The 13,378-nt window shown below is 38.8% G+C and overlaps 1 protein-coding gene across 1 annotated transcript in view; it reads right to left on the reverse strand.

Moving 5' to 3' along the window:
* Nucleotides 1-13,378, reverse strand: part of SMOC2 (SPARC related modular calcium binding 2) — a 109,231-nt gene that overhangs the window by 43,092 nt on the left and 52,761 nt on the right. Inside the window, exon 8 of the mRNA XM_085315422.1 lies at nucleotides 4,308-4,494. Within this exon, the coding sequence (XP_085171548.1) occupies nucleotides 4,308-4,494 (187 nt within the window). The remainder of the gene's footprint in view (nucleotides 1-4,307; nucleotides 4,495-13,378) is intronic.

Consider the following 13,378-nt stretch of genomic DNA (forward strand, 5'->3'; position numbering starts at 1 on the left):
CCTACTCTTTTGATTTGTATTTTACAGATGAAAAGTGGAAGGTAGCATACACCATTTTCCAAGAGCCCTTGATTCTTGAAACTAGAAAAGACTCTCATATTCTTCACCTATTCCATTCTATAAGAAATAATTACTATAAGAAAACTGCATATTTCTCATCTTACATTGATCTTACCAATTTGTACAAGTACCTGAAGGGAGGGTGTCAAGGGGACGGGGMCAAACTCTTTTCAGTTGCCCCGTGTGAAAGGGCAAGAGGCAATGGGCAGAAATTGAAGCACAGGAAGTTCCGCCTGAATGTGAGGGGCAATTTCTTCCCTGTGAGAGTGATGGAGCACTGGACCAGGTTGCTCAGGGAAGTTGTGGACTCTCCTTCTCTGGAGATCTTCAAGGCCCACCTGGATGCAACCCTGTCTAACATGCTCTAGGTGACCCTGCTGAGCAAGGAGATTGGACTAGATGATCTCCAGAGGTCCATTYGAACCTTACTGATTCTATGATTCTATGATTTGTGGTGCTAATTTCATTAAAGAATCCCCAGAGARTCAGGAAGAAAATATACTTTCAGCTTTCTCCTTTCTAAGGGAAAAAGTTTGATTTTACAAATATGGACTAAAAGAAATTTTAAAATTCATAAATAATAATGGAATCCCAGCCCATCTAAATCTCACCCAGAAATGAGATCTGAACTCCTAAACTCCAGGAKTTTTCCAGGCTTGTTTTCCAGGAATGCTCAGCACTGTAGACTCCTAAATTTATTAGACATTCATATCATGTAGCATGAAATTCCTAAAATTAAGCACTCTAGTTGCCCTAGTATGCTCAGAAATGTCCCTTCTAGAGATATTACTACATATTACTTAGTTGGACCCCACTATAGTCCCAGTTTAGTGGCTGGAAATTTGAATTCTCTGTAAGTCTAGTGAAGCTGGACAAAATCAGATATGKTCAGGACCACAGCAGTGGTCTGTTGTGTTTTAGTTATCAGATAGAGTATGCACCTAGGAAAATGAAAATTTGTGTCTAGCTTATATGCATGAGATTGAATCCAGACCTGCCAGCATTCAAACTTTGGGGACATGCAGTACCATGAATGAAATCCCTGCAGTTGAATTACTATATAKTTTTAGAATGCAAGAGCTTAYTGAACAAATAAATARAAATAAAAGAAGAGGGAGCCTGGTTCTAGCTCCATAAGTGATTCCTCATAGTGTTGGGAAGACCTGGAAATTCAGTCAGTGTGACCACAGAAGCCCAAATCACACGCATTACACACTATAAAATATGAACAGGRCAGCTTGCTGATTTTTCAAGAATCACTTCCTCCAGTCTCAAGAATGATTTGTGCCAATGTGAAGGTGGTGGCAGGAGGTTTGCGTGGATGAACAGGAGTGCCTGACAAAATTCAAACATAAGAAGAAAGTATACAAGAAGTAGAAGCAGGGTCAGGTAATTCTGGAGGAATATACAGACTCCAAATGTGCAGAGATGGAGTTAAGAAAACYGAAGATCATGTGAAGAGCAGGAAGAAGAGCTTCTGAAGGTGTATCAGCAGCAAAAAGACTAGGGAAAGTGTGGGCCCACTACTGAATGGGTCAGGATACCTGGTGACAAAGGATATCGAGAAGGCCAAAGTACTCAATGCCTTCTTYACCTTGGTCTTTACTAGTAAGACTGGCCTTAAGGAATCACACCTCTCTGAGACCAGTAGGAAAGTAAGTCTGGAGCAAGACCCTTGGTGGAGRGGTCGAGCTTCATCTTGATCCCTGAGAAGATGATGGAGCAAATAATCATGGAAACCATTTCAAAACATATGAAGGACAAGAAGGAGATTCGGTAGTCAGCATGAATTTAGAAAGAGGAAACTCTGCTTGTCCAACCCTATAGCCTTTTATGATGAGATGATTGGCTTAGAGGGTAAGGGTAGAAGAGTGGATGTTGTTTATCTTGATTTTAGCAAGGCTTTCTGCACCGTCTCCCATAAAATTCTTACAGACAAATTGAAGTACAGGCAGGAAAAATGGATGGTGAGATGGACTGAAAGCTGGCTGAATTGCTGGGCTCAAAGATTTGTGATCAGCAGCAAAAARTCACTAACAGTATATTCCAGAGATCAATACTGGAGCCAGTCCTGTTTAACATCTTCACTAATGTCCCGGATGATGGGGATAGAGTGCTCCCTCAGTAAATTCACAGATGATACAAAATTAGAGTGGCTCATACACCAGAATGTTGTGCTGCCATCCAGAGGGAACTCATCAGGCTGGAGAACTGTGTCAACAGGAATCTTATGAAGTTCCACAAATGGAAATGCACATTCCTTCACCTGGGAAGGAATAATCTCATGCACCAGCATAGCCTAGGAGCCAACCAGGTGGAAAGCAGTTTTGCAGAAAAGCACTGGAGTCCTAGTAGACATAGAGTYRAGTCTGAGCCAGCAACATACCCTTGCAGCAAAGAAAGCACCTTGGGCTGCATTAGGAARAATGTTTCCAGCAGGTCAAGGAAGGCAATTGTTTCCCTCTACTCAGAATTAAGGAGACCATGTCTGGAGTGCTGAGTCCAGCTCTGGGCATATCAGTACAGGAAAGTCATTGACATACTGGAATGAGTCCAGTGAAGGATCACAAAGATGATTAAGGAATTGGAGCATCTGATGAAGAGGGGGCAAGAGAACTGGTATTGCTTAGCCTGTAGAAAAGAAGCCTCAGATCTGATCAATGTATATTAAAGATGACAGAAMCAGACTTCCCTCGGTGGTGACAGCTGAAAGGACAAGAGTCACAAACKGAAATATAGGAAATTCCATTTAAGCACCAGAAGAAACTTTTCTTACTCTAAGGATTATTGAACAYTGGAACAGCCTGCCAAGRGAGACTGTAGGACCTCCATCCTTAGAGATATTCAGAACCCAACTGGAGAAGGTCCTGTGCAATCTGCTCTAGCTGACTCTGCTTTGAGCCAGAGGGCTGGAATCCCTGGACCATTTCCAGAGGTCCCTTACAACTTCAGCTATTCTATAATTCTGTAATAAAATGACCTACAAAAAAAGCCAGCAAAAGTCCTATTGTTGATCAGTAAAAGAAGATGATTTGTGTTCAAYTTAAGGAACAGGAACTAAGGCTCCATAACATGGTTTAAATTATGCAGCAGGAAAGCTGCACTAGCCTCTAATTTTGGATAAATAAAACATACGTCAACGGACAGACAGACAGAGAGGAAGGATTATCACTAAGAGCAAGAAACAGCGAGCAAATCTGTGGGTGGAGCAGAAATGGGACACTTTGGAATATCTAAAGAATATCTCTAGGTCCTCAGATAACAGGTATACTGATGCTACAGTTTCAGGACCAAATCTGAACTACATCATTTGACATCAGCTTTCCAGAAACAGTAGCTCACCTGAAACTTTTAAGTCATGATTACTTCATCTAGGAAATTGTACTGTAATTGACATGTGCCAACCTACTGTACAAACAACTATCAGTAAATCAGCACTTGAAGAATATGCTACTCCCCAAGAATATAACACAATATAATTGCAGCAAGTGTCTTAAAATGCTTTTCATAAACATTATGCAAAGGATCAAAGATGATCTTTGCTTAAGTTTGAAAAGATTTATGCTTGCATCAAGCTATCAACACAGCCCAGCAGCTTTATATGAGTGCATATAGCTTTTCTACAAGAGCCAAACCTCAATTACTAGCCTAAATAACATCCTGATATATGCCTTGCCTACATCTGGTACATGTGGCTCAGCACACTTTACCATATATCCGGCTCAGCTGAAATGACTGAACTTCAAACTTCTATTAATAATGCACTAAAACGATATTTCCTCTCCAAGGGTTCCCAGACAGTCGTTCTACCAAAGCCAGTCATATAAAATATTTGAGGAAGTTGCTGGAAAAATAATTGAACATTTCTGAGGTTGTCTTTGGTTTCTATCATAGCCCATCCCACTTGGTTCTTTCATGTTCAGGTTACAGGGGTGTGAGGTTTCCTCTGGCTTGATTCATTATCAGCTCCAAACCCTTGGCTTCCCAGGACAAAATAAAAGGAAAGAAAGCAAGAAGAGAACTGTAGAAGCCTACAGCCTGTGACATTGCAGTCAGTCTTTTGCCATCTAGTCTTAACTTTTCATGATTCTTAGACATATTTTCACATAATCTTCACAGTGGAGGAAATCTGTATGATGTAATTGCACTAGCAGTAAAAATCTGCATGCTAGTCCATAATGTACTAGGGCATCAGTCCCCATGACCCTCTCATTACATGTTCAAGCACTGAAAATGTAWTCCCTTACCTTGTAGACGTGCCAGGGATGGGACGTCCTGTATCCACAAGAACACACCAACAGTAGCCTGTTGAAGGATGACACTGAACAGGTTTGTAAAGGCCACCCTGAGCACACTCTGGAATGAATACATTGTCTTTCTGGGGTTGTTTAGCTTCCTCCAGTGCTGACTGAAGTTCTTGATCACATGATGATGCTTTTGGAAGGAAAAGAAAAAATACTGAAGAAGCTATATGTAAAGGACTCACTGGAATTATCAAACAATTCTTAGATCTCTCTGTGATTGTATGTAAGAATTGTATTTGAAGAGGCTCACTACAGCTCAAATATCAGCTACATTGGTTTATGTTGTATATGTTAGGATCCTTAGTTTCCTTTTGGTGTAGCCACTTCATTACATAATCCTAACAGTATCTTGATACCCTTTCTCCCATCAGAAGTAATGCATGAATACTCTCAAAATCCAAAATACTTTCTCTGCCACTGTAAAAAAAATCCTCTCGTACTCCACAATCCTTAAAATACTGATTCTTTTCAGAGATTAAAAGTCAAAAWCTAACTTTTAATGATATAAATGGATCATTCCATTTAAATGGAATGTTTATTTCTTGTTCTTTCTTTCTAGTTTTTGGAGTAACCTTTTAATATAGTGAAAACCCTTCCACCTCCTTTCTTGATTCTAGTATTGATCTATCCTCTGATCTGGAGACAAAGATCTCCAGGAAAAAGTAGCACAATTCCTCTCTGCCCTATCAGTACGTCCAGGATTTCTTCTGGGTCTTTTGTCTACACATTTCTGGCCTTTAAGCAGAAACTGTGAACCAGGGTTCAAAGAGCAGAAATCCCCAAAACAGAGGATGCCCGTTATTTCATACCAGTGAGAACAACTCCGAACAACTCCTCTGCTAATTAATTTTGGTCACTACTAAACTGGTATGTCTGGCAATGTATAATAATAATAAATGAAATAAACTATTTTCTCAAGCCATTTCTTTCTCCAGGAACTTTAATATCAGTCTTCAATCATGCAGAATTTAGAAGTTAACAAAATTTATTCTATATAATTCTCAAATTAATCAGWTGAACAGAAATAAATATTTGAAAAAGTCAAAATGCTTATGAATATAGTAAGTACTCTACAAACACAGGAATTACTGATAAGAAAATTTCAAGCTATTAGATTTTCAATACACACAAAAAAATCCATTTAGCGAAAAAAAAATGTTTTAATGTCATCCAGAAAAATAATTGCGGAGAATTTTTGCTCCTCTTTCAAGTCAGTTAAAGTCTAGTGGCACAATTATTTCTTTGAATCTCCAGAAGACTTTATTTCTTGATTCAACCCATAGAAGAACAGGTTGAATCCTGATTGTATTTTCCAGTGTATTTGCAGTGATGGGGATCTAATCTCACTTACTGTTGACCACAGGATTGATAAAATGCTTTGCAAATTCTAGGCACAAAATGACAGAAAGTCATTAGTTACGTTCAAAATGCCACTAGCCTCTGCCAACTTCTTGCTGGTGACATCTTGCTGATGACTAAAATCAGCTGGTCTTCCAGTGCAGTGCAAAAGGCGAAGGGAAGTATATCCCCTTCATACTTGAAATGGTATGCAATTCAATGTATGCTGGTCTGGTATTTTGTTCCAATAAACATAAAATATTAAAACATGCATTTCATTTGCTAACATTTTTATGCTCTCTGCTTTGGTTAGAAAGTACTTTGGTGTATGGAGACTACACAGTCAGGTCATGCAGATCGACAAAATGTAGTAGCAAGCAGGGAACGAGTATGACGGAGAATTCCCAGTGTAGAGGCAGATATAGATTATTTCAGCTGTGAGCTTAAGCAATAGTGACTAATTTGGGGGCTGCCCTAGGTTCTGTTGATGGAAATAACCTGCAACTACCACACTGCTGACTCAGAAACACTGGAGTCATGGGCCACTGAGGCAGTCCCTACACAGGAGCACGTGCTGAAGACCTAGATGGACAGTCTTTTCATGCATGAACAGTCATTCCTAAGGTAAGGTTTTCAACCAGCTACTGCTGAAGCTAGAACTTTGTCCCTTGAGCACTAAGCTAGGTTTGTGTGCTCCTTTTTTCCCTCATGTCCAGTTTTAACKTTTAAAGGTACAAAGAGAAGAAGTAATATGGAAGAGACTTCAAAGGAGGGTTGCAAAAGTGGATAACGGCATCAGGAGGCATGATCGGATTGAGGACTGGTGAGATAGATAGGAAACAGGTCAGTGATAGAAACCAAAAATAAAGTTTRATGATAAAAAGGAAATACTTAGGGGCAGAAGTATTGCAAATATACACAAAAAGTCTAGTACTCACACAAAATACTATAGGAAAATTCTTGAAACTAGAAGGACTCTGCTGTTGGAAAAATCTACCTTGAAGAGCAGCATCAACACAAGCATTCACAACAAATAAATTATATGAAAGAAACTGTGGTGTTTCCAGGAAGGTCCTTCCCTCCTTAGAACCTTTCATTTCTTATCCTTTGCCTATATATGTGAAATTGTAACAAGAAGAGCAATTAATTAGTAGTCTAAAATAATTTGTTGGACAAAATGTAGAATAACTTTGACAAATTGGACAGTACATAAATTAGCATGATGGGCATTATGGTTATCAGCTCTGTATGAACTAAATGATTCAGCCTTATTAGAAAACTTCTGAACTGAGTTCATTCATTTTATTCACCACGTGAGCAAGTGCACGATAATTTGTTATTGCATTGAGAACTGCCTGAAAGGCAGAGCTCAGAGGACTGTCATCAGTGATGCAGTCTAGTTGGAGGCCTGTGGCTAGTGGCGTCCCCCAGGGCTCAGAACTGGGTCCCATCCTGTTCAACTTCTTCATCAATGACCTGGATGAGGGGACAGAGTGCCTCCTCAGCAAGTTTGCWGATGAYACCAAGCTGGGAGGAGTGGCTGATACACTTGAGGGCTGTGCTGCCATTCAGAGAGACCTGGACATGCTGGAGAGCTGGACAGAGAGGAACCTCATGAGGTTCAAAAAGGGCAAGTGCAGGGTCCTGCACCCAGGGAGAAATAACCCGAGGCACCAGTACAAGCTGGGGACTGACCTGCTGGAGAGCAGCTCTGCAGAGAAGGACCTGGGAGTGCTGGTGGATGACAAGTTGACCATGAGCCAGCAATGTGCCCTTGCGGCCAAGAAGGCCAATGGTATCCTGGGGTGCATTAGGAAGACTGTTGCCAGCGGGTCGAGGGAGGTGATCCTGCCCCTCTACTCAGCCCTGGGGAGGCCTCATCTCGAGTACTATGTCCAGTTCTGGGCTCCACAGTACAAGAGGGACATGGAGCTATTGCAGAGAGTCCAGCGTAGGGCTACGAAAATGATCAGAGGGCTGGAGCACCTGCCCTSTGAGGAACGGCTGCGAGAGCTCGGCCTCTTCAGCCTGGGGAAGAGAAGACTGAGGGAGGATCTCATCAAYGTGTACAAGTACCTGAAGGGAGGGTGTCAAGGGGATGGGGCTGAACTCTTCTCAGTAGTGCCATGCAACAGGACAAGAGGCAATGGGCAGAAATTGAAGCACAGGAAGTTCCGCCTGAGCTCTTCCCTGTGAGCRTGACAGAGCACTGGACCAGGCTGCCCAGAGAGGTTGTGGAGTCTCCTTATCTGGAGATACTCAAGGCCCACCTGGATGCAATCCTGTCTAACATGCTCTAGGTGACCCTGCTTGAGCAGGGGAGTTGGACTAGATGATCTCCAGAGGTCCTTTCCAATCTCAACCATTCTGTGATTCTGTGATTCTGTGATTCTGTTATTTCCCTTCATTACACAAAGGCTAATCATCTTGGGCAGCTATCAGGCAATTTATGTAGCGACTGCCCAGCAGAATCATTTCCTCAGCGTCCAAGACTACTGTACAGTTTTGACAGGACCAAATCACTTGTGGCACTATTATTACCTTCCTGTTTGTCTTCTCCACCAAAACACTATTCCTACAGAAATTAAAAAAAAAMCCCAGAATCTGCCTGCTTTTCCTAGGACCAGAATATTAGTCCTCAGTGTAATTTCCTCTGTAAGGGAGCCATTAATTCCATTTTAAATTCTTCCTTCAATTATTTACAACAGGAGATCTGGGAAGATTCAATTCTAGCCTTGTAATGACTAAGAACCCTTATCATAGAGATGCCATACTGTTGCAAATACTTGCCTTTATAATGTCAGAAGAATAATGGTCAGCAAATGTTCATTTACTAGAAGAACCAGCTATAGATGTCATTAACTTATAAAATGTCTGAGAGTTTGTCCAAAAAATCAAACATCAACTATGATTTAGAGACATTTTATTGCATATGTCACCACAACAACATTCCTTACAGGAAGAAAAAAGCATTGATATCCTAGCTTATTTTCAGGGAATATACTTACATTATTGTACTTTCACTTATTTCCTTTAGCTATGTCCTGATGGGAAAAGGGGATTGTTTTCCAAGCATGCTAATTCCATAAAATAGTTAGACATTGCTGAAAAATCCTTTCAGGAAAGTCTGCCATGTTAGCCAGCTACTATGTAGTACAATTGGGATTCCTAGTTACAGTTTCTACATAAAACTATATTTTATTCCATTTATGTGAGCATAAGTGATTCAATACATAAATTTCAAGTATGTAAGGGAGTAGATATATTTTGCCTAGATGTGTAACAAGAGCTCTGTGCCATCCAATGACCATCTACTTACTCTGAAAAAGGACTTTCTGAATGATGAAGCTAAAATCTTGCTCATCAGTAAGAAAGAGTTTAAATACTTGCTTTAAATGTAATCTCTGTTATTATTCTGGTGTTTTATTGCTATTCTATTTCTTCTCTTTTTCCTGTAAGTATTAGTTACAAAATAAACCTTTCCTGTTTTTGTTCAAGTTGTCTTCACAAGTTCAATATGAATAACTAGTAGAAATGTTTCATCTTCTGTCAATAGCAAAGATACTTCAGCTAATGCAAAGTCTGCGGATAAGTTTCATGTTTTGAATAAAATGTTGAACAGTTCTTGTTGCTAATGGTCAATTCTTCTTAAAAGAACCAGTCTGCATTCCAATGAATGAAGTTAATTTACATGAACAGAAAAATATTTCAATGGTAGAAGGGCCTAAACTGGAAATCTTTATTTATGAAAGAATCCATTTATCAATCTCTGATGGGTTAATTAAAAGGTTAATTAATATTTACTAGGTGATGTTCTAGAGTGAAAAAAGTGGCTTTCYTGGAAAAGTCATCCTGAATAAACTGCTTTCTGGTGCATTTGTCCATAGCATATCTAAAATACCAGCACCACATTATGTTGATTATAATAACCATCATATTAATTTTGTAACAGAAGAGATTTTAGCCCCTTATTTCAGAAATTATTTAAATTGATGTACTCTGTSTCATGACAGTTTCTCCCAATATGTGGAATTTTCATGATTACAAATAATTTTGATTTTTTTTACTTAAATATGAATTGGTGTACTTATATCTAAATTTCAGTGTGTTTTGTGGAAACAAGTTGCCAAATCTGCAGAAAATTACAAAGGCATCTGTATGCTACTTTAACATTTCCTGTCACTACATAAACATTTCCTTTCAATTTCCTCAGCCTCCAGAATGTGTATATGACAAACAGAAACCATTCCAAGAAATTCTATTTCCAGTTGATTTCATCTGCCTCCTTTTCTCATTACCGTAATGGGCCATGAAACTACAGATTAGACAGACTAGTTTCCAGAGTAAAGGGATCTTTCATTGAGCCTTGAAGCTCAACATCTTCTATAGAAAGCAAGTAACAAACCCGTGAACAAAAATACTTTGAAAAGCGATACACATGCTCTGGAGGAGTGCACTGTAACATTTAAGACAGCTAATTTTGCAGTGTTCCCACGTTTCTGGGAGGATATATATATCAATAGAACATATTTGTTTTCAAAATTATAGAGACTTACCAAAATCTATGACATTTTCCGCTAACCAAAATGTTATCAAAATTATCAGGCTGTCCTAGTAAACTAGGCTTAGTTTACACACTTTCACAACACTTCAAATACTGATTTATATAAGTTTTGTACTAGTTTGTTTCAAATTTTGCATAATTAGTATGGATAAGTAATTCTTCTATTGACAATCATACAACTCTCCAACAAATTCATTTCTCACTGGTATACAAATTTGATCTATTTGCTTAGGATGAACCCTCGCTGAACCAGTGAAATTAATAGGCCCAGAGGAAACTGATTACAATGTGTTTTTATATTTTCAAAGAGTTTTCATGGTATTCAAATTTCACTGAATGGTTTTTCCACTTACACTACACCACACCGTATTTTCACATATGACCAGGACACTCACTTTAGGAAGGAAGTGGGAAGTGTGATAATTTCTACACAGGCTACACTCTCCCTACAGAATGAATTTACACAGACTGGATGGCAGATCTGGAGAACAAAATGAGTCCATTAGAGCAGTTGCTCTGTTATTCCTAACTCCTGTTCATCATCAGAGTAAATTAGTAGATCCTTTCTCTGTAGCTGATCAATTTGTATAACCTAGAACCTACAACATCTGGCTCTGCTATAGAGACAGCCATCAAGAAAGTAGGTTAGCTGACATAAATGGCAAAAATTCTCTAAAGGATTTCATTTTAGTGAAGGAGAGATGTATCTTAATGGCTTCATGCTCTTTTGGGGTTTTCAGCCTGCCTTTAGACCTTCTCTAGCATAACAGACTCCTATAAAGAGAGAGGTGAGGTGGTATAACAGGGTTTAAGAAGCGAACTCCTTACACTTTACGCACATGAAATTATTCTCTGRTCTGTTATGGCCCATGTATGAACATCTCATACTATACTTTCTTAAAAAGCTCTGTTTCTACAAGAATTTCCCTGCCTCCCTTTCTTGATCTTTTCAAATAAATTAATCTCCAGTGGAAATCAAGTGAAGCTTGATGCTAGAAACAAATGCAGGAACAACTCTGCTCATGCTTGTAGCTTCTTGTAGAGACTGTTCATAAACCCAAATCAAATGGGCAGTACAGAGCACAATCCTTCCTCTAGAAGACTTCAATGGAAAAATATCCACTAGATTCAATGGACACTACATCAGGCCTCAGCTGAATATACTCACATACATGTATGTTTCCAATTAAGTCCAGTATTTGTTCAYGGACCAAGCAATGATTAGAAGGAACAGGTAACATTAATAAACACTCAAATTCAGTTCCAACATCTAGAAGGCAACCAAAACCTAAGTCTAAATCACAGTATTAGTACTCATCTGGCGCCACATGTTTTGATTTACATTATGTTCAGATACACATTAGCATGAGGGCTTTCAAGGCTTGGAGAAAGCTGGCAATATTCTTACTCATATTTACTTTTGTTTGTGAAAACTTGTGGGAACTAAATATTTCTGGCCCCTTGTGCGTATTTGCAGAGTACTCCCAATATACAGCTGATCACTGTTTTGCACTTTTGGAGTTTAAGTGGATGCTTGTGGCCAAAAACAAAGCTCATGGCTTCAACACAACCCTAAAGATTAATTTATATACTTCATTTCACTGAACAAAGCAGGATAAATAACAGACAGCTGTTATCATTTATCTATGTGGTTTCATATACAAAGATACTGTAATACGTACAGARGATAATCTGGAAACGCCATGAGCACATTAAAACAATGAGCTAGAAGGCAGACAGCACCAAACTCCAATTATCTTTACCTGAAAAAATCAGTTAAAACCACTCTAATGTACCCATATACACCAGGATAATCTCTAGTTTTACCTTTGGTTTGATCAGCCAAATGGCATTAGCTCAAATCAAGATGCCTACATTATGTAAATTCCAATTCTACTGATAGTCTAAAGTTTAGGAGCCCAAAAGAAAAAGATTTCAGATGGAAATACACTGACTTGCTCTTTAACCAAAATTCAATCCCATATATCTCCTGGGTTTTTAAAAGAACTCATATCACTGGTTTCTGTTTTAGAGAAGGTTTTGCACACCTCTACAAGTCTTTTTGCCTCCAATTTGAAATATTAGGAAAGCTCTGAGAAAGGCTGTAGCTACAATACCTCTAAGAGAAAAAGACAAAAGCCTGTCATTTTAGGTTTTTTTTCCTTAAAAATCTCCTAGTTAAAGAAATCAGAAATATTATGTTTTTGAAGTCTTCCTGTCACTGAATTACAATTCATTTAAATTCCTTGTTTTGATTATTCATTTATTATCATCTTTTTCCTTCTCAGAGTTCTCACACTGCCATTGCACAGAACATAAGGAACCAAATAGCTATCTCCTTTCAAACAAAAAGGTAATGTTAAATTCTACCATTCTTATTTACTTTGAATAAAACCATAGTGCAAATACTGGCCACTGACATGATGAAGGCTCTCAGTAGCTAGTCTTCTTTTACAAGTGTGACAGAATCTAGCTCTAAGTGTTTAAGTATCATTGTTCAATACTCACATAGTTAAATGACAGATAAGTACGAAATCTGTATAATWAGAGTATAAACCTGAATTCTTTCAAAGACCCTTTGCGCATTAGAACCATAATGTGTACCCTGAACATCTTGAGTCAAACATTTATTACACAATCTATTAAATGTGAAAGAGCAGTAAACCAGGAGTGGCTGATTTTTGCTAAATCTTTAATAGGAGAATGGGAAAATGACAGAAAGCCTTAGAAAAATAGATTGCTTTAGCTAGACTTGAGGATCTTCTGATCCAAGGACTGTTTACACTAACCACCACACTGGATTTTTGAGTGCAAACTTAAATCAAAAGTTCTTGTAGGCCAACAGGTCAGTCACATGACATCAGACTTAACAAGGACAGTGGAAAATCCTCAGGTTTTCTGAGGAGATGAGGTCCCTCATTCTTTTTTACTCAATGAATTGAAGGCATTCATTGGTTTACAGGGCTGGATGCAGGATGAGTTATCATCTCCAAGTGTATTTGCTTGATATTGTTAACTTGGCTCCCCCAACATGAGTAAAGACACTGTGTGCAAAGTCTATCCTATCCTGAAAAGTAGAGCAGCACCATACCTTTCAAACGGAAAAAAAAAA

The sequence above is a fragment of the Rhea americana genome, unplaced genomic scaffold (assembly GCF_003343005.1).
Source record: "Rhea americana isolate MKP2758 unplaced genomic scaffold, rheAme1 scaffold_43, whole genome shotgun sequence".
NCBI lineage: Eukaryota > Metazoa > Chordata > Aves > Rheiformes > Rheidae > Rhea > Rhea americana.